The sequence below is a fragment of the Oncorhynchus clarkii genome, chromosome 16 (genome assembly GCF_045791955.1).
Source record: "Oncorhynchus clarkii lewisi isolate Uvic-CL-2024 chromosome 16, UVic_Ocla_1.0, whole genome shotgun sequence".
In the NCBI taxonomy this organism is placed as follows: Eukaryota; Metazoa; Chordata; class Actinopteri; order Salmoniformes; family Salmonidae; genus Oncorhynchus; species Oncorhynchus clarkii.
In genome coordinates, this window is record NC_092162.1 from 35,132,992 (window position 1) to 35,152,681 (window position 19,690).

The 19,690-nt window shown below is 44.5% G+C and overlaps 1 protein-coding gene across 1 annotated transcript in view; it reads left to right on the top strand.

Moving 5' to 3' along the window:
* LOC139367575 (chemokine-like protein TAFA-5) overlaps positions 1 to 19,690 on the top strand; it is a 53,967-nt gene that overhangs the window by 20,334 nt on the left and 13,943 nt on the right. The window contains exon 3 of the mRNA XM_071105829.1: positions 7,028 to 7,155. Within this exon, the coding sequence (XP_070961930.1) occupies positions 7,028 to 7,155 (128 nt within the window). The remainder of the gene's footprint in view (positions 1 to 7,027; positions 7,156 to 19,690) is intronic.

A 19,690-nucleotide genomic window follows, 5' to 3' on the forward strand; every position in this document is an offset into this window, starting at 1 on the left:
CATACCTTTATTTCCTTTGTTTTGTCATTATTTAGTATGGTCAGGGCGTGAGTTGGGGTGGGCAGTCTGTTTGTTTTTCTATGATTTGGGTATTTCTATGTTTCGGCCTAGTATGGTTCTCAATCAGAGGCAGGTGTCATTAGTTGTCTCTGATTGAGAATCATATTTAGGTAGCCTGGGTTTCACTGTGTGTTGGTGGGTGATTGTTCCTGTCTCTGTGTTTGCACCAGATAGGGCTGTTTAGGTTTTCTCACGTTTATTGTTTTGTTAGTCTATTCATGTATAGTTTTCTTCATTAAAGAACCATGAATAGAAACCACGCAGCATTTTGGTCCGCCTCTCCTTCACCTCAAGAAAACCGTTACAAACAAATTATAGAGTTCAAAAACCACATTAATAGATTGCTTTTTATAAATAATGTTTTGTTGCATTTAACTGTCGAAAATGCCGATATCGTGGCCATTTCCTTAGTAGGTGACGTCAGAGGTCACTGTGGGAGAAGTGGGTGCTCAGGATGATCGTTTCAAGTTAATGTCAGATGCACAAATACAGTGAAATGCCTGTCTTGCAAACTCAAAACCAAACAATTCAATAATCAAATAACAATGGAATACTAGAAAAATTTGGAAGCTCACCCCCTACCCCTTACCCTAACCCCTATCCTTAAACATAACCAGAGACAATCCTAGAGAAATGAACGACACTCGGGTGTGTCCCATTTACTCTTTATGATTTCCCTGTTAAAAGAGGTGCATTTTCTGTTCTACTTTGCAGAAGCTTGCCTTGTTTATTGTGTGTGGTTTTTTTCCTGAGTGAGTGTTTGAGACTTAGTGTTTGTTGTTTTTCAAGTGTACTGTGATCCTGCAACTACCGTTTCTCAGTAAAGTATTATGTTCATCCTTAACCACTGATTCCTCATCTGGTCTCTCCTCTACTCCCGGGTCCAACCTCACCACATCACAGTAAGCTTCTGCCTCAACATGGTCCCAGCAGAGATCACCCAGATCCAGAATGCTAAAACCCACCAAGGAACACCGCTGAGGCGGCAGCAAGAACAACTCTCCCAAATATCGGAGACCCTTCGAGCACTTACAGATTACCTCTTACAGATTACCTGGCCCAACCCAGGAGGAGCCAATGCCCAAGTCTCATCGCCCAGTGCTAAAAGCGTCGCCGTAGTTCCTCCAGAGAACCTGCACCGGGAACCCAAGATCCCAGCCCCTGAGTGCTATGGCGGCCAGCCGGGAGGATGCAAGGGGGTTCCTCACTCAGCACTCTCTGGTGTTCGAGCTACCGTCTCCTCGTTCCACACCGATCGAGCCATGATCTCCTACATCATCACTCTACTCTCGGGCAAGGCCCTTGCATGGGCAACGACGATGTGGGAATAGCAGCCACCATCCCACAGTTCCATATTAGCCTTCACTGCTGAGCTGCGACGAGTCTTCAACCACTCAGTCGGCGGAAGAGAAGCGGCAAGCAGACTGTTCAACCTCCGCCAAGGGTCCAGACAAGTGGCTCACTTCACCATTGAGTTCTTCACCCTCGCCGCAGAGAGTGGGTGGAATACTGAGGCACCAGGGTCTGTCTAACTCCATCAAGGATGAACTGGCCACTCGGGAAGTGGGAGAGGACCTCGACTCCCTGTTAATGCTGAACATCAGGATTGACAAGTGCATCCGAGAACGTGTGAGACAGCGCCTTTTTGGCACCAAACACTCTGGTTTCCGGAGCACTCCAGCCCAGCAATTAGGAGCCCAGGCACCTGGGACGCACAAGTCTGAGCCCACAGGAACGTGACAGGTGCATGCACGGCGGCTGCTGCCTCTAATGCGAAGGTCTTGGCCATCTCCGTTCTACATGCCCAGAGTTGACGGGAAATGCCGGGGCTCACCAGGACAAGCTGTGCAGTTAGACCCCAGCTACCCGTTCACCGTCCAACACTACCCACAACCCTCCATTGGGACAACCGTCAGCACCACATTCGAACCTTCGTGGACTCCGGGGACGTGGATAATTTCAATGACCAAGAATTCGCCAGATAATTACAAATTCCCTGCGTGAAATCACCCATCCCTCTGTAGATTCAAGACCTCGATGGATGCCCCATCGGCTCCGGCCAGGTGGAATATCAGACCAAGCCCATTCCACCGCAGTTTAGGGTGAACCACTCTAAGACTCTTAGTTTTCTGTTGATTACTGCTCCCGAGAACCCCCTTATCCTAGGGTACCCCTGGCTAGTGCTACATAACCCACTATTCTCCTGGTCAATGGGACACCTACTAGATGCCTAAGACCCCCACCAACAGCCTCGCTGTGTTCCGCGGCATCCATTGAAGACCAAGACTTTTCCCCTCTCCCTCCCGAGGACTTCGACCTCTGGGTGGCCTTCAGTAAGAGGCAATCCACCACCATCCCTCCTCATCCATATGACCTTCCCCGGGGCCGTCTGTACTCCCTCTCGACCCCTGAAGCAACAGTCATGAACAATTACTTCCGGGAGTCGCTGGAGGCAGGTTTCATTTGATCGTCTACATCCCCAGGTGCTGCAGGCTTCTTCTTCGTGGGAAAGGAGAATGGAGTTCTGCGTTCCTGCATCGATTACAGAGGGCTGAACAGGATTATGATTAATCTTGAAACTCTAGGGGCAGTATTTCATTTTTGGATGAAAAACGTTCCCGTTTTAAACAAGATATTTTGTCACGAAAAGATGCTCGACTATGCATATAATTGACAGCTTTGGAAAGAAAACACTCTGACATTTCCAAATCTGCAAAGATATTATCTGTGAGTGCCATAGAACTGATGCTACAGGCGAAACCAAGATGAAATTTCAAACAGGAAATGCCCCAGATTTTGGAGGCGCTGTGTTCCAATGTCTCCTTATATGGCTGTGAATGCGCAAGGAATGAGCCTACACTTTCTGTCGTTTCCCCAAGGTGTTTGCAGCATTGTGACGTATTTGTAGGCATATCATTGGAAAATTGACCATAAGAGACTACATTTACCAGGTGTCCGCCTGGTGTCCTCAGTCGAAATTGGTGCGCAATCTCCAGCTGCATGCATTTTACCACGTCGTTCAGAGGAGAAACCAAACTTCCACAAATGATATATCCTCGAATAGATATGTGAAAAACACCTTGAGGATTGATTCTAAACAACGTTTGCCATGTTTCTGTCGATATTATGGAGTTAATTTGGAAAAAAGTTTGGCGTTATAATGACAGAATTTTCATATTTTTTTCTTAGCCAAACGTGATGAACAAAACGGAGCGATTTCTCCTACACAAATAATCTTTTTGGAAAAACTGAACATTTGCTATCTAACTGAGTCTCCTCATTGAAAACATCTGAAGTTCTTCAAAGGTAAATTATTTTATTTGAATGCTTTTCTTGTTTTTGTGAAAATGTTGCGTGCTGAATACTAGGCTTAATGCTATGCTAGCTATCAATACTCTTACACAAATGCTTGTTTTGCTATGGTTGAAAAGCATATTTTGAAAATCTGAGATGACAGTGTTGTTAACAAAAGGCTAAGCTTGAGAGCCAATATATTTATTTCATTTCATTTGCGATTTTCATGAATAGTTAACGTTGCGTTATGGTAATGAGCTTGAGGCTATAATTACGCTCCCGGATACGGGATTGCTCGTCGCAACAGGTTAAGAATCGTTACCCCATTCCCCTGATGTCCACCACCTTGGAGTTGGCCTATGGGGCCCAATTCTTCACCAAACTGGACCTCTGCAACTCTTACAATCTGGTGAGAATCAGGGAGGGAGATGGATGAATGGAAGACTGCCTTTAGCACTCCTAGTAGCCACTGAGTATTTAGTCATGCCATTCGGATTATCGAACTCACAGGCAGTCTTCCAAGCATTGGTCAATGACACGCTTAGGGATATGTTGAATCGGTTCGTCTTTGTTTACCTCGGCGACATCCTGATCTTCTCCAAGATCCTTTCGGAACACATCCTGCACGTCCACCAAGTCCTCCTGCAGAATCAACTATACATCAATATAGAGAAGTGTGAGTTCCATGTATCCAAAGTTTTTTTCCTGGGCCACATTATGTCTTCCTCAGGCATCCAAATGGACCCTGTAAAGGTGAGGCGGTCACAGCCTCACTCAAACAAGTTCAGCGATTCCTCGGGTTTGGCGATTTTTACAGGTGTTTTATATGCAACTTTGGTGCGGTGGCAGCGCCTCTCGCGGTCCCAACCCGCCAGTCCCAGACCTGTTTTTGCTGAACCCCCGAGGCTGACAGGGCATTTGGGGAGCCCAAGGGACATTTCACCTGTGGACCCATCCTCGTCCATCCTGATCCTACCCGTCCCTTCGTGGTAGAGGTGGACACCTTGGATACCGGAACACGGGCGGTCCTTTCACAGCGGAACGAGGAGGACACGAAAGTGTGCCTTTCTCTCCAAGTGGTTCTCTCCAGAGGACGCAACTACGATGTAGGCAACTGGAAGCTCTTGGCAGTTAAGTAGGCCCTCGAGGGGTCTAGACACTGGTTGGAGGTGGCACCTCATCCTTTCGTGATCTGGATGGACCATAAGAACTTGGTCTCCATTCAAGAAGCCAAGAGGTTGAATCGCAGTAATCAAGATTTGAATGTGCACATGTTTTACCAGAATGGCCTGAAAAATCAGGCTATAAATTCAGCTGTTTGACTCAAAAGGCATAGGCCTACAACACAGTGTTTATCTAAATATTTGTTTAATGTATTCCTTCAGGTTGACAGTGCAGACTGAACCTGTAAGGTCCTGGGTGTCGTGAGGGTGAAATCAGGCGCAGGAAAGCAGAGTTCAATAAAGTGCTCCTTTAATGCACACACGGTGAACCACGGCCACCCCACTTTTGGGTGCTCAAACAAAATGCCCCAGACACAGGGAACGAAAACAGTCTAGCACTACATACACAAACACGTACGTCTGTAGCAAACACCAGGGTTACAATAATCAATCCCGCACAAAGAAACGGGCGGGCCGGCTGACTAATAAAGCCCAACTAATTACAACCAACTCAAAACAGGTGTTATCAATAAACACATAAGGAGGGGGAGAAAAGAATCAGTGGCAGCTAGTAGGCCGGCGACGACGACCGCCGAGCGCTACCCGAGCGGGAAGGGGAGCCACCTTCGGTCGGAGTCGTGACATAACCAAAGTCCCTGTACCGGACAGTTCGGTACAAAAACATTCTATGTCCTTTTTTCTATGTTTTGTATTTCTATGTCTTGGCCTGGTATGGTATGGTTCTCAATCAGGGACAGCTGTCTATCGTTGTCGATGAATTGAGAACCATACTTAGGTACCCCTTTCCCCCACCTGTTTTGTGGGATGTTAACTTTGTAGTTACATCTCTTAATGGAATTACAGCATAGAGTTGTAGTGAAGGGTGGTGCTGTCTAAAGGAAATACCTACCACAGCGCAAATGCAATTGATCATTACTTGTGTTACCGTAGTGGGTTTGGGAACTTTGCCTGTAAATATAATTGTGGATTGAAATGGAAATGTAGAGGACTTCATGGTTTGATGGTTATTCAGATTCTCTTTATATCATTTTCTCCTGCTCCCCCCCCACCTCACTGTACTTGTGCCTGTGACATTAAAACTTGAAATATCATCTTGAGCTCCCACTTCTCCCACATGGTGACCTCTGATGTCACCGACTAAAGAAATGGCCTCTATAATGGCATTTATGACAGTTAAATGCAGTCTGGGTGGGGGGCCATGATGACAGGTGTCACAGCTCTCCCTATGTGACTACTTTACCCCAGGTGATATTCAGTAGGACACAATGTTCGAAAACATTTTAAATGGAAAAAGAAAATGACCGTAGCACCACCCCGTTTCACTCTGTTTAATAACTTTTTTTCCTATTGGACACGACCCAGCTGATTCAGTCCGTCTTCCATCCAGGCTTTGCTATAGCGCTCTGTTGGTCCCTCTGATGCACACTTTTTTAGCCCTTCAGCAGTTGGATTTGGCTGTCACATAATATAATCACATCTACGTTTATGAATGACTGATCAATCTATGCTTTGTTATGTCTGATGGGTCGTGTTGACAATCCAATTCGCAGAGGGAAATTGGAGTGTCGGGCTGGATAGCTGGACTTTTTCAGCAGATTAAGGAATTGAGCAGTAAGCTAAAGGGATTTGGAATGCTTTTGTCATTAAAGCTAGGTCTATGTGGTCTTTGAATCCCTCTTTTTACCCTTTTCCATTTCTAATGTGATATTGGAAAACAGTTGGTGTTCAGTCAGCCGTTGTTCTGTGTGTGTGTGCGTGCTGGTGTGCATACTGGCATGTGTGTCCCATGGAATGACAGATCTATACAGGACAGCAGTATCCAGCTCAAAGGGCCAACCTGACACACCCAATTATTGAAAACATGGACAAGGGGTTATCCTTTACTGACATCATGTCACAATCACTAGGGACACAAACTCATTCACTCTCATGGGGGACATGTGCCACTGTAGTCCCTCTCTTTCAATTTGCCCACCATCATAAAGTCAGAAGGACCTTTTGGGAAACCGAAAGGAACAATAGTTCATGCCAGGTCCTGAGAGGACCGATTTAATCTTTGAACAGACTTGAACACACACAAACATACAGACACACACACCCAGTGTGAGGAACAATCAGTGTTAATTAGCGTCAACAAAGACTAATGCTAATTCATTGTTTTCCGGACAGATTATACGGCGAGCACAAGAGTGGCCATCATTACATTACGTCTAGACTGATGACATTCAAAGGATCTAATCAAGAACCCCTGATTGTGAAATACTTCTTTCACTCTCTCCTCATCTTTCTCTATCTAGATGTCTATCATCTGTCTGTCTCTTCACTCTCTCATACTGTCCTTGCTCTCTGGTTTTTATTACTGTTAAAATGCACTAAAGTGTGAATTTAAACGTTGATATACAGTAGCTCAATTGAGCTTGGTTCTAACTCTTGGTCCCACCCTCTCTCTCCCTCTTTCTGTCTCGCTGTATCTCTCTCTCTCTCCTTAGTGCGTATCGTAAGGAGTAGACAGTGGTGTGAGATGGCACCCTGCTTGGAGGGAGAGATGTGTGGCCTCCTCTTCAACCGCTCTGGTTGGACCTGTACCAAAGGAAGTGGCCACATCAAGACAGTCACGGTAAGACGTAGCCTTACAGAGTCATGTATGGAGTACACATTGAAACATGCAACTGCCATTAGCGTTGTAACAGGAATGGAGATAGGGGAATTTACATGGATTTTGAATAATGTGGATCTGTAACTGTGCTGTTATCATTGGTGGTAAATAACTTTGAAACACAATTATGATACAATAAGTGAGAGACAGAGAAAGGGAGTGTGTGAATGTGCATGCATAAATAAATAAATCATATTTCTCCTGTTCCCAAGTCCAAATTTTGCCTACATTTGGTGTATCATTTTACTGCCTATTCGACCACCAAAAATTCAGAAATTTTAATTCCAAACTACAACATTTTCAGACAAGATAGAACTGCCAAAGGGGGCGGTGTTGCAATCTACTGCAAAGATTTCTGTCCTTTCTGAGTTCTGTCCTACTATCCAGGTCTGTACCCAAACAATTTGAACTTCTACTTTTAAAAATCCACCTCTCTAAAAACAAGTCTCTCAACATTGCCGCCTGCTATAGACCACCCTCTGCCCCCAGCTGTGCTATGGACACCATATGTGAACTGATTGCCCCCCATCTATCTTCAGAGCTCGAGCTGCTAGGCGACCTAAACTGGAACATGCTTAACACCCCAGCCATCCTACAATCTAAACTTGATGCCCTCAATCTCACACAAATTATCAATGAACCTACCAGGTACCTCCCCAAAGCCTTAAACACGGGCACCCTCATAGATATCATCCTAACCAACTTCCCCTCTAAATACACCTCTGCTGTCTTCAACCAAGATCTCAGCGATCACTGCCTCATTGCCTGCATCCGTAATGGGTCAGCGGTCAAACGACCTCCACTCATCACTGTAAAACGCTCCCTGAAACACTTCAGCGAGCAGGCCTTTCTAATCGACCTGGCCGGGGTATCCTGGAAGGATATTGATCTCATCCCGTCAGTAGAGGATGCCTGGATATTTTTTTTAAATGCCTTCCTAACCATCTTAAATAAACATGCCCCATTCAAGAAATTTAGAACCAGGAACAGATATAGCCCTAAGTTCTCTCCAGACCTGACTGCCCTTAACCAACACAAAAACATCCTATGGCGTTCTGCATTAGCTTGAACAGCCCCCGTGATATGCAGCTGTTCTGGGAAGCTAGAAACCATTATACACAGGCAGTTAGAAAAGCCAAGGCTAGCTTTTTCAAGCAGAAATTTGCTTCCTGCAACACTAACTAAAAAAAAAGTCCATGGTGAATAAGAACACCTCCTCCCAGCTGCCCACGGCACTGAAGATAGGAAACACTGTCACCACTGATAAATCCACCATAATTGAGAATTTCAATAAGCATTTTTCTACAGCTGGCCATGCTTTCCACCTGGCTACTCCTACCCCGGTCAACAGCACTGCACCCCCAACAGCAACTCGCCCAAGCCTTTCCCATTTCTCCTTCTCCCAAATCCATTCAGCTGATGTTCTGAAAGAGCTGCAAAATCTGGACCCCTACAAATCAGCCGGGCTAGACAATCTGGACCCTTTCTTTCTAAAATGATCTCCCGAAATTGTTGCCACCCCTATTACTAGCCTGTTCAACCTCTCTTTCGTGTCGTCTGAGATTCCCAAAGATTGGAAAGCAGCTGCGGTCATCCCCCTCTTCAAAGGGGGGGACACTCTTGACCCAATCTGCTACAGACCTATATCTATCCTACCATGCCTTTCTAAGGTCTTTGAAAGCCAAGTCAACAAACAGATTACCGACCATTTCGAATCTCACCATACCTTCTCTGCTATGCAATCTGGTTTCAGAGCTGGTCATGGGTGCACCTCAGCCACGCTCAAGGTCCTAAACGATATCTTAACCGCCATCGATAAGAAACATTACTGTGCAGCTGTATTCATTGATCTGGCCAAGGCTTTCGACTCTGTCAATCACCACATCCTCATCGGCAGACTCGACAGCCTTGGTTTCTCAAATGATTGCCTCGCCTGGTTCACCAACTGCTTCTCTGATAGAGTTCAGTGTGTCAAATCGGAGGGTCTGCTGTCCGGACCTCTGGCAGTCTCTATGGGGGTGCCACAGGGTTCAATTCTTGGACCGACTCTCTTCTCTGTATACATCAATGAGGTCGCTCTTGCTGCTGGTGAGTCTCTGATCCACCTCTATGCAGACGACACCATTCTGTATACTTCTGGCCCCTCCTTGGACACTGTGTTAACTAACCTCCAGACGAGCTTCAATGCCATACAACTCTCCTTCCGTGGCCTCCAATTGCTCTTAAATACAAGTAAAACTAAATGCATGCTCTTCAACCGATCGCTACCTGCACCTACCCGCCTGTCCAACATCACTACTCTGGACGGCTCTGACTTAGAATACGTGGACAACTACAAATACTTAGGTGTCTGGTTAGACTGTAAACTCTCCTTCCAGACCCATATCAAACATCTCCAATCCAAAGTTAAATCTAGAATTGGCTTCCTATTTTGCAACAAAGCATCCTTCACTCATGCTGCCAAACATACCCTTGTAAAACTGACCATCCTACCAATACTCGACTTTGGCGATGTAATTTACAAAATAGCCTCCAATACCCTACTCAACAAATTGGATGCAGTCTATCACAGTGCAATCCGTTTTGTCACCAAAGCCCCATATACTACCCACCATTGCGACCTGTACGCTCTCGTTGGCTGGCCCTCGCTTCATACTCGTCGCCAAACCCACTGGCTCCATGTCATCTACAAGACCCTGCTAGGTAAAGTCCCCCCTTATCTCAGCTCGCTGGTCACCATAGCATCTCCCACCTGTAGCACACGCTCCAGCAGGTATATCTCTCTAGTCACCCCCAAAACCAATTCTTTCTTTGGCCGCCTCTCCTTCCAGTTCTCTGCTGCCAATGACTGGAACGAACTACAAAAATCTCTGAAACTGGAAACACTTATCTCCCTCACTAGCTTTAAGCACCAACTGTCAGAGCAGCTCACAGATTACTGCACCTGTACATAGCCCACCTATAATTTAGCCCAAACAGCTACCTCTTTCCCAACTGTATTTCATTTATTTATTTATTTTGCTCCTTTGCACCCCATTATTTTTATTTCTACTTTGCACATTCTTCCATTGCAAAACTACCATTCCAGTGTTTTACTTGCTATAGTGTATTTACTTTGCCACCATGGCCTTTTTTGCCTTTACCTCCCTTCTCACCTCATTTGCTCACATTGTATATAGACTTGTTTATACTGTATTATTGAGTGTATGTTTGTTTTACTCCATGTGTTACTCTGTGTCGTTGTATCTGTCGAACTGCTTTGCTTTATCTTGGCCAGGTCGCAATTGTAAATGAGAACTTGTTCTCAACTTGCCTACCTGGTTAAATAAAGGTTAAATTAAATAAATTAAATAAATTTGCACGGGACTAGTTGGTTATGTAGCCTATTTTTTGCCCCATAATGTCTGTTATTCCAGAGGACGATTTGGATGGGACGCATTTTTTCTGCCCCCTGTAATAAAAAAATATGTTTTCTAGATGTGAAGATATTTCAACTAGTCCAGATGATAACAGGCTACACTGATAACATGAGCTTGTTTCCCAAATGTATAAACCGTAGTCTTTGGTATAATGTGGCCATAATCATAATCATTTGGATATTTTAGCGATCCACCGTAGAAGACGTCCCAAAAACATCCAAGATGGCACAGCAGTCAGACGTCTTTGTCCTTCGTCTTGTCGTGTCCCATGTATATATCTTTTTATGTTTTTCTTCGCATATCTTTCTTATATTTTTCTAAACCTCAACTTCAAAATACTCTCCTGCAACCCACCTCACCTAATGTGGTGTGGATCTGTTTTTTCTAAAGTATTTTTCTTTACCTCGGAACTGGAATCCCCCAACAGAAGCTAGCCAGCTAACTAGCTACTAGCTAGTAGTCAGCTAACCACTGCTAGCGGTCATCAGCTAACCTTTAGCTCAGAAAGCTCTCACCAGTTTGTACAACGCGACTCAAACCAGAGCGTACCAGACCTATTTTCTCTCCATATCCCCAGATTCCCACCGCAAGCTCTGAACCTTTTCACCGGATCATCACAGCTAGCTAGCTGCAATCCGAGTGACTACTCCTGGCTAACCTAGTCTCGAAGCAAGCACCAATTAGCCTGGAGCTAACCCATGCTAGGCCTATTCTCCCGGCTAGCTGAAGAGGCCCATCAGCCACTCCTGGGCTACAATACCCGAACCCCTTATACTGCCGGTATGAGGCACGGAACCCCGCCGATCCTTCACGACTGGATTAACGACGTAACCTGCTCGAGGGGGTACTGAACTGGCCCCTATGCAGCGACGTCCCCTGTGAATGCCCATCTGCTATCCACGGCCCGCTAACTGCTCGTCGAGGACCGCTAGCTGTCTAGAGCATATTGGACTGTTAGCTGAATAGATCCATCAGCCAATTTCTTGGGCCACTATACCTATTTTGCCAATTGGACTTGGACCCCTCTGCTACTCGGAACCCTACTAATCCATCACAATTGGTCTATCGATGTCACCACACGCAGAGGCTAAAACAGACTTTCCTCCTTCGCGACGTCCTTCTAAGGCCCTTCTGCTAGCTTGCTGGCCCCGGCCTGCTAGCTGTCTAGGTGCCTAGTGCCTAGGTTTACCTCTAATGTACTCACATCCTACCATACCTTTGTCTGTACATTATGCCTTATTCTATCGCGCCCAGAAACCTGCTCCTTTTACTCTCTGTTCCCGAACGTACTAGACGACCAGTTCTGTTAGCCTTTAGCCGTACACTTATCCTACTCCTCCTCTGTTTCTCTGGTGATGTAGAGGTTAATCCAGGCCCTGCAGTGCCTAGCTCCACCCCTACTCCCCAGGTGCTCTCATTTGTTGAATTCTGTAAACGTAAAAGCCTTGGTTTCATGCATGTTAACATTAGAAGCCTCCTCCCTAAGTTTAATTTATTCACTGCTTTAGCACACTCTGCCAACCCGGATGTCCTAGTCATGTCTAAATCCTGGATTAGGAAGACCACCAAAAACCCTGAAATTTCCATCCCTAACTACAACATCTTCCGACAAGATAGAACTGCCAAAGGGGGCGGTGTTGTAATCTACTGCAGAGATAGCCTGCAGAGTTCTGTCATACTATCCAGGTCTGTACCCAAACAATTCGAGCTTCTACTTTTAAAAATCCTCCTTTCCAGAAACAAGTCTCTCACCGTTGCCGCTTGCTATAGACCACCCTCTGCCCCCAGCTGTGCCCTCGACACCATATGTGATTTGATTGCCCCCCATCCATCTTCAGAGCTCGTGCTGCTAGGTGACCTAAACTGGGACATGCTTAACACCCCCGGCCATCCTACATCACTATCAAACGCTCCCTGAAACAGTTCAGCGAGCAGGCCTTTCTAACCGACCTGGCCCGGGTTTCCTGGAAGGATATTGACCTCATCCCGTCAGTAGAGGATGCCTGGTTATTCTTTAGAAGTGTCTTTCTTCATCACCATCTTAAGTAAGCATGCCCCATTCCAAAAATGTTGAACCAGGAACAGATATAGCACTTGGTTGTCTACAGACTTGACTGCCCTCGACCATCACAAAAACACGCTCTGGCTTGCTGCACTAGCATTGAATAGCCCCCGTTGATATGCAACTTTTCAGGGAAGTAAGGAACCAATTTACACAGGCAGTTGGGAAAGCTAAGACTAGCTTTTTCAAGCAGAAATGTTCATCCTGTAGCACAAACTCAAAATTGTTCTGGAACTCCGTAAAGTCCATGGAGAATAAGAGCACCTCCGCCCAGCTGCACTGAGGCTAGGAAACACTGTCACCACCGATAAATCCACTATAATTGAGAATTTCAAGAAGCATTTTTCTACGGCTGGCCATGCTTTCCGCCTGGCTATCCCTACCCCAAACAACAACCCTGCACCCCCCAAAGCAACTCACCAAGCCTCCCCATTTCTCCTTCACCCAAATCCAGATAGCTGATGTTCTGAAAGAAGTGCAAAATCTGGACCCCTACAAATCTGTCGGGCTAGACAATCTGGACCCTCTCTTTCTAAAATGATCTTCCGAAATGGTTGCAACCCCTACTACTACCCTGTTCAACCTCTCTTTCGTATCGTCTGAGATTCCCAAAGATTGGAAAGCTGCCGCGGTCATCCCCCACTTCAAAGGGGAGACACTCTAGACCCAAACTGTTATAGACCTATATCTATCCTACCCTGCCTTTCTAAGGTCTTCGAAAGCCAAGTTAACAAACAGATTACCGACCATTTTGAATCCCACCGTACCTTCTCTGCTATGCAATCTGGTTTCAGAGCTGGTTATGGGTGCACCTCGGCCACTCTCAAGGTCCTAAACGATATCATATCCGCCATCGATAAGAGACATTACTGTGCAGCCGTATTCATCGACCTGGCCAATGCTTTCGACTCTGTCAATCACCACATTCTTATCGGCAGACTCAACAGCCTTGGTTTCTCAAATGATTGCCACGCCTGGTTCACCAACTACTTCAACTATTCCACCTTTATTTAACAAGGTAACCTGCCGAAATGACTACCGACCCGTAGCACTCACGTCTGTAGCCATGAAGTGGTTTGAAAAGTGGCTCATGGCTCACCATTATCTCAGAAACCCTAGTCCCACTCCAATTTGTGTACCGCCGCAACAGATCCACAGATGATACAGTCTCTATTGCACTCCACACAGCCCTTTCCCACCTGGACAAAAGGAACACCTACGTGAGAATACTATTCATTGATGACAGCTCAGCATTTAACACCATAGTAACCATGAAGCTCATTACTAAGCTAAGGACCCTGGGACTAAACACCTCCCTCTGCAACTGAATCGTGGACTTCCTGACGGGGTTTGGAAAGGTTTGGCATGGATCCTCAGATCCTCAAAATGTTCTACAGCTACAGACACACCTACTCATTCAAGGGTTTTTCTTTATTTTTTACTATGTTCTACATAGAATAATAGTAAAGCCATCTAAACTATTAAATAATACATATTGAATCATGTATACTCTGCAAAAAAAGAAACATCCTCTCACTGTCAACTGCGTTTATTTTCAGAAAACGTAACGTGTAAATATTTGTGTGAACATAAGATACAACAACTGAGACATAAACTGAACAAGTTCCACAGACATGTGACTAACATAAATTGAATAATGTGTCCCTGAACAAAGTGTGCGTCAAAAGTAAACGTAACAGTCAGTATCTGGTGTGACCACCAGCTGCATTAAGTACTGCAGTGCATCTCCTCCTCATGGGCTTCACCAGGTTTGCCAGTTCTTGCTGTGAGATGTTACCCCACTCTTCCACCAAGGCACCTGCAAGTTCCCGAACATTTCTGTGCGGAATGGCCCTAGCACTCACCCTCAGATCCAACAGGTCCCAGACGTGCTCAATGGGATTGAGATCCGGGCTCTTCACTGGCCATGGCAGAACACTGACATTCCTGTCTTGCAGGAAATCATGCACAGAATGAGCAGCCATGGTGGCAATGTCATGCTGGAGGGTCATGTCAGGATGAGCCTGCAGGAAGGGTACCACATGAGGGAGGAGGATGTCTTCCCTGTAACGCACAGCGTTGAGATTGACTGCAATGACAACAAGTTCAATCCGATGATGCCGGACCATGACGGACCCTCCACCTCCAAATCAATCCCACTCCAGAGTACAGGCCTCGGCTTAACATTCATTCTTTCGACGATAAACGCGAATCTGACCATCACCCCTGGTGAGACAAAACCGCGACTCTTTAGTGAATAGCACTTTTTTCCAGTCCTGTCTGGTCCAGCAACAGTGGGTTTGTGTCCATTGGCGATGTTGTTGCCGGTGATGACTGGTGAGGACCTGCCTTACAACAGGCCTACAAGGCCTCAGTGTATCCTTTCTCAGCCTATTGCGGACAGTCTGAGCACTGATGGTGGGATTGTGCGTTCCTGGTGTAACTCGGGCAGTTGTTGCCATGCTGTACCTGTCCCGCAGGTGTGATGTTCAGATGTACCAATCCTCTGCAGGTGTTGTTACATGTGGTCTGCCACTGCGAGGATGATCAGCTGTCCATCCTGTCTCCCTGGAGCGCTGTCTTAGAAGTGTCACAGTACAGACATTGCATTTTATTGCCCTGGCCACATCTGCAGTCCTCATGCCTCCATGCAGCATGCCTAAGGCATGTTCATGCAGATGAGCAGGGACCCTGGACATCTTTATTTTGGTGTTTTTCAGAGTCCGTAGAATGGCCTCTTTAGTGTCCTAAGTTTTCATAACTGTGACCTTAATTGCCTACCATCTGTAAGCTGTTAGTGTCTTAATGACCGTTCCACAGGTGCATGTTCATTAATTGTTTATGGTTCATTGAAGAAGCATGGGAAACAGTGTTTCAACACTGTCACTACAATGAAGAACTGAAGTTATTTGGATTTTTTCTAATTATCTTTGAAAGACAGGGTCCTGAAAATGGTTTCTTTTTTTTCTGGGTTTATTTTGATTTGTTTAACACTTTTTTGTTTACTGCATGATGCCATATGTGTCATTTCATAGTTTTGATGTCTTCAATGTTATTCTACAATCTAGAAAATAGTAAAAATAAAGAAAAGCCCTGGAATGAGTAACTGTTCCCAAACTTTTGACTGGTACTGTATATATTACCACAACGTACCGGTGCCCCCGCACATTGACTCTGTACCGGAACTCCCTGTATAAAGCTCATCGACTGTTATTTTATCGTTGCTCCTTAATTATTTAATATATTCTTTTTTTTTCTTAAAACTGCATTGTTGGTTAAGGGCTTGTGAGGTAGCATTTCACTCTAAGGTCTACCCTTGTTTATTTCGGTGCACGTGATAAATACAATTTTATTTGATTTGAAATGTGTTTCATGATGTTGCAAGGGCTAGGGGAAGCTGCAGTCATAAAAGGTAGCCCGTAAAAGGTGAGCGCCTTGAAATAGTGGAGGAGTACAAATTCCTTGGACTAGTCATCAACAACAAGCTATCCTGGGATCAGTGCTCTGACGCTATTTTTAAGAAACGCCAACAGAGACTATTTCCTACGGAAACGGCACTTTTTAACGTTGATCTAATGGTTGTCTTTTATAAATCATTCATTGAGATCATTCTGTCCTACTGCTTGACCTGCTGGTTTGGGAACATCAAGGTTGCACAGAAAATTAGGTTGGGCAAGATAGTCAGGTCTTGCGGAAAAATCATCTGGCAGCAACAGCAAGAACAGTCATCTCTCTACCTGGGCAGAGCCCTACATGAGGCAAATAAAGTGGCGGTTGACTCTTCCCGTCCACTCCACCCTAAATTCCAGCTCCTTCCCCCTGGACACAGGTACAGACTACCTGAGGTTAAAAATAATAGGACCAAGTTCTATTTTATTCCGAATTCAATTCTGCAACTTAACAAATGTTGGACTAATTGCGCTTAGCACTTGCACTCTGAAATTGCACTTTGCCCTGCTGATTTGTTTGTAAATATCCTCTGCTATTTATTGTACATTTATAGATGTTATATGTTTTATGACTGCTGCAAGATTAATTGCCTCTTTGAGGACATTCTGAATCTGAATCATGCATTTTGATGAATTGCCTCTTTGAGGACATTCTGAATCTGAATCATGCATTTTGATGAATTGCCTCTTTGAGGACATTCTAAATCTGAATCATGCATTTTGGCTGAAATCCTTAGCGCTCTATAAACAGAACAGCACACACAGGACGACTCAATGGGTCACAAACAATTGTATTACAATTCAAAAATGTTTCTCCTGCTGCCCTGATGGCTTTCTGCCAACTGTTCCTTCTCCCTCCAAGTTGTTAGCCAACATAAAATGATTGTAGGACCCATTTTCTGGACCCTGGACTAAAAAGCACTTTCAATGAAGAATCTCCATTGAGTATGTTTTTTTTTGTCCAGCAGTTGACTTAATCTTGGTCCACAAAACCAGCCCTATTTTTACAAGCCTATGCATTGAAAAGCATTGCGTTTGAATTTCAGCCTTCGATCAGTTAATCTGACCAACTAAAATACTGAAGTGTTGATAACGGCATCTTGTAAAATATGTTTTACTGTCGTTGACTATGCAAACCAGCGTGCCTAAGTTCTTAATGCCCAAAGTTATTTTGATATCCCCTGCTCAAAGTTGGAGGAGACAGACTTTGAGCCCAGTGCTCAAATGAAGGAAAAAGCCCCTGGATTTCCCTTTAGTTTTCATACAGGATGTAATTGATTGTAATGTATTGACCCCCCCCCCCCCCCCCCCCCCCCCCAGTTGTATAAGGAGTAACAAACTATTTAATTATATATATTTAAAAAAGTATGCTTAAATGAGCACACAGAGAGCAGAGGAATACTGTGTGTTAACAAGGAAAGAAGGATAGGTTTGGTAGGTATGAAACAGTATGGATAGATGGAAAGTATGAAACAGTATGCTATAGATGGAAACAGATGTAGAAAGAAAGATGACTTAAAACGAAAGAATGAAAGCTGACTGCTGAAATAATTTCAATATGATTCCCCTATTTGTTCCCTCTTCTCTTTGACGTTCCAATGGCCTTTATGTTTTTAGCTCCATTTTAAGAGCTAGTGAATTTCATGACTTTATGTCCCTGGGCACAGCCCCTTGTAGGTATAAATACTCCTCTGGTGCTGCCCCACTCTATTAATTCATCTATGTTTTCCTTTTATATTCTCCTCCGTGTATGTTACCCCTCTCTTGTTCTTGTCAGAGCCCCTGTCTGAACACAGTCTTTTCCCCTGTCACTTATCGCACTTCTAGCCCGCTTCGCATTTCCACTTCTGTCATTGACTACTTTTTCAACTGACATTTTTGTTTTACACAGCTCTGTTTTCTTTTCCACAAACTGTTGTCTGGTGTATAAAAAAAAAAAGAAGACCTGTGTTCTGTTGGGGTGTAACATTCAGAATGTTACATTGCTCTCGATTCCATGTGTAGGGTATCTTCTATACACCTCATTTCTATCGGCAATGGTCTGGATTGTGCTCCCTACTAAGTATGGAATGAGGCACATCAATTAGTTAAAATTAGTAGGTACGTATTGTGGCAGACGGCAGGGAGAGGTGAGGGGTGATTGAAAGAAGATATCGTGCAGCCTGCTGGCTCCACCCCCAAGCCTTATATGGATTTCCTGCCGATGGATCGTTAAGCCATTGCGTGCTTGAGGATAAAAGAGGAAGCGGGCTGCACAAAGAGGGAGAGGACCGAGAGGGAAACGCGTATTGGGGAGAGTGTGAGAAGCGTGAGAAATATCTGTACCCTTACCCATTGTGAACTGGTTGCTGGATTCCCCCTTTCCCATGTGTGCAAATATCTCTAATAAACTCATTCATAGATGCTACCTTTATTAATGGGAGTATCTTCTGGCTGGGGGATTTTTGTTAAATCATGTTTAATAATAAACTACATTCCTCAATATGACTCCATTATTATGTGAATAAATACTATAGGCCAGTAAGCGTATTCGATGGGTATAGTCAAGGTAGCGAGCCTTTTTTCACCACTCAGATGAATATGTGTCCAAGATAAATGTTATGCAATTATTAAGAGGCTGAAAGACAAAGAGCTAATATCTTGCGATCAATGTCCTAGCATAAAATTATTGAGTTAACCTTAGCTCTGAGCTGCAGAGTTAGAGTCCAAGCATAAATGCTTTGTGTAGTGTGAATAACATTTACCAATAGACCTACTAAATTATGAACGTAAAGTCAATAAAATAATTAGAAGTGCATTTACTCAATTCAACCAGTACAATTTATTAGTCATGAAAGAATTGACAATTACAGTTGTCTTGTCTTTCCCTCCTGGGTGAGGATCAAAGAGAGCCCCCCTCTCTCTTTCTCTTTCTCTCCCTCTCCCTCTCACCAGAGAGGAAGGGGGGAAAAATTGGGCCAGTTGATGACTTTAACGACCGGTCGTAAAAAATCTCTCTCTGGCCCTTTGCAGTATGGAATGTCTGGGGGAAATGGTCGGGGGACTTAAAGAGCAATCATGTCAGATACTTTATTGTTTGGTGATATCATTAAAGGCTTTAAAACGGAAACAGTGTAACTTTAAGAGCTTTCACAATGTATATGTCAGAGTTACATCTTCATGTTGTAAAACATATAGGAGTAAATATAAAACTATTTGTGAGAAGATTAAATGTGATTTTAGTCTTCTAAATGATAATTGTTTTTCATGTAAAGTTTTACCCAGTCAGTAACCACACCCACGTGAGCACAGATATTATGTGACATTATGCCAAAAGGATGGAACACCCCCTTTGACCAGAGTGCTTAATAAGGACTCCTAACTAAATTTACATCAGACCAGTATACGGACGGTAAGCCGGATGTGACAAATGGTTTAAAACTATAAGACCAGACAATGTGGAGTGGTGGCTACACGTTCAAATGGTTGCGATTTAAATACTGACCAAAACATGCCGGCTTGCTGCCGGTGTGGAAAGTGGTCTTAGCTGTACCTTGAATAATCAACCACTAGACCAGAAAGCGTGG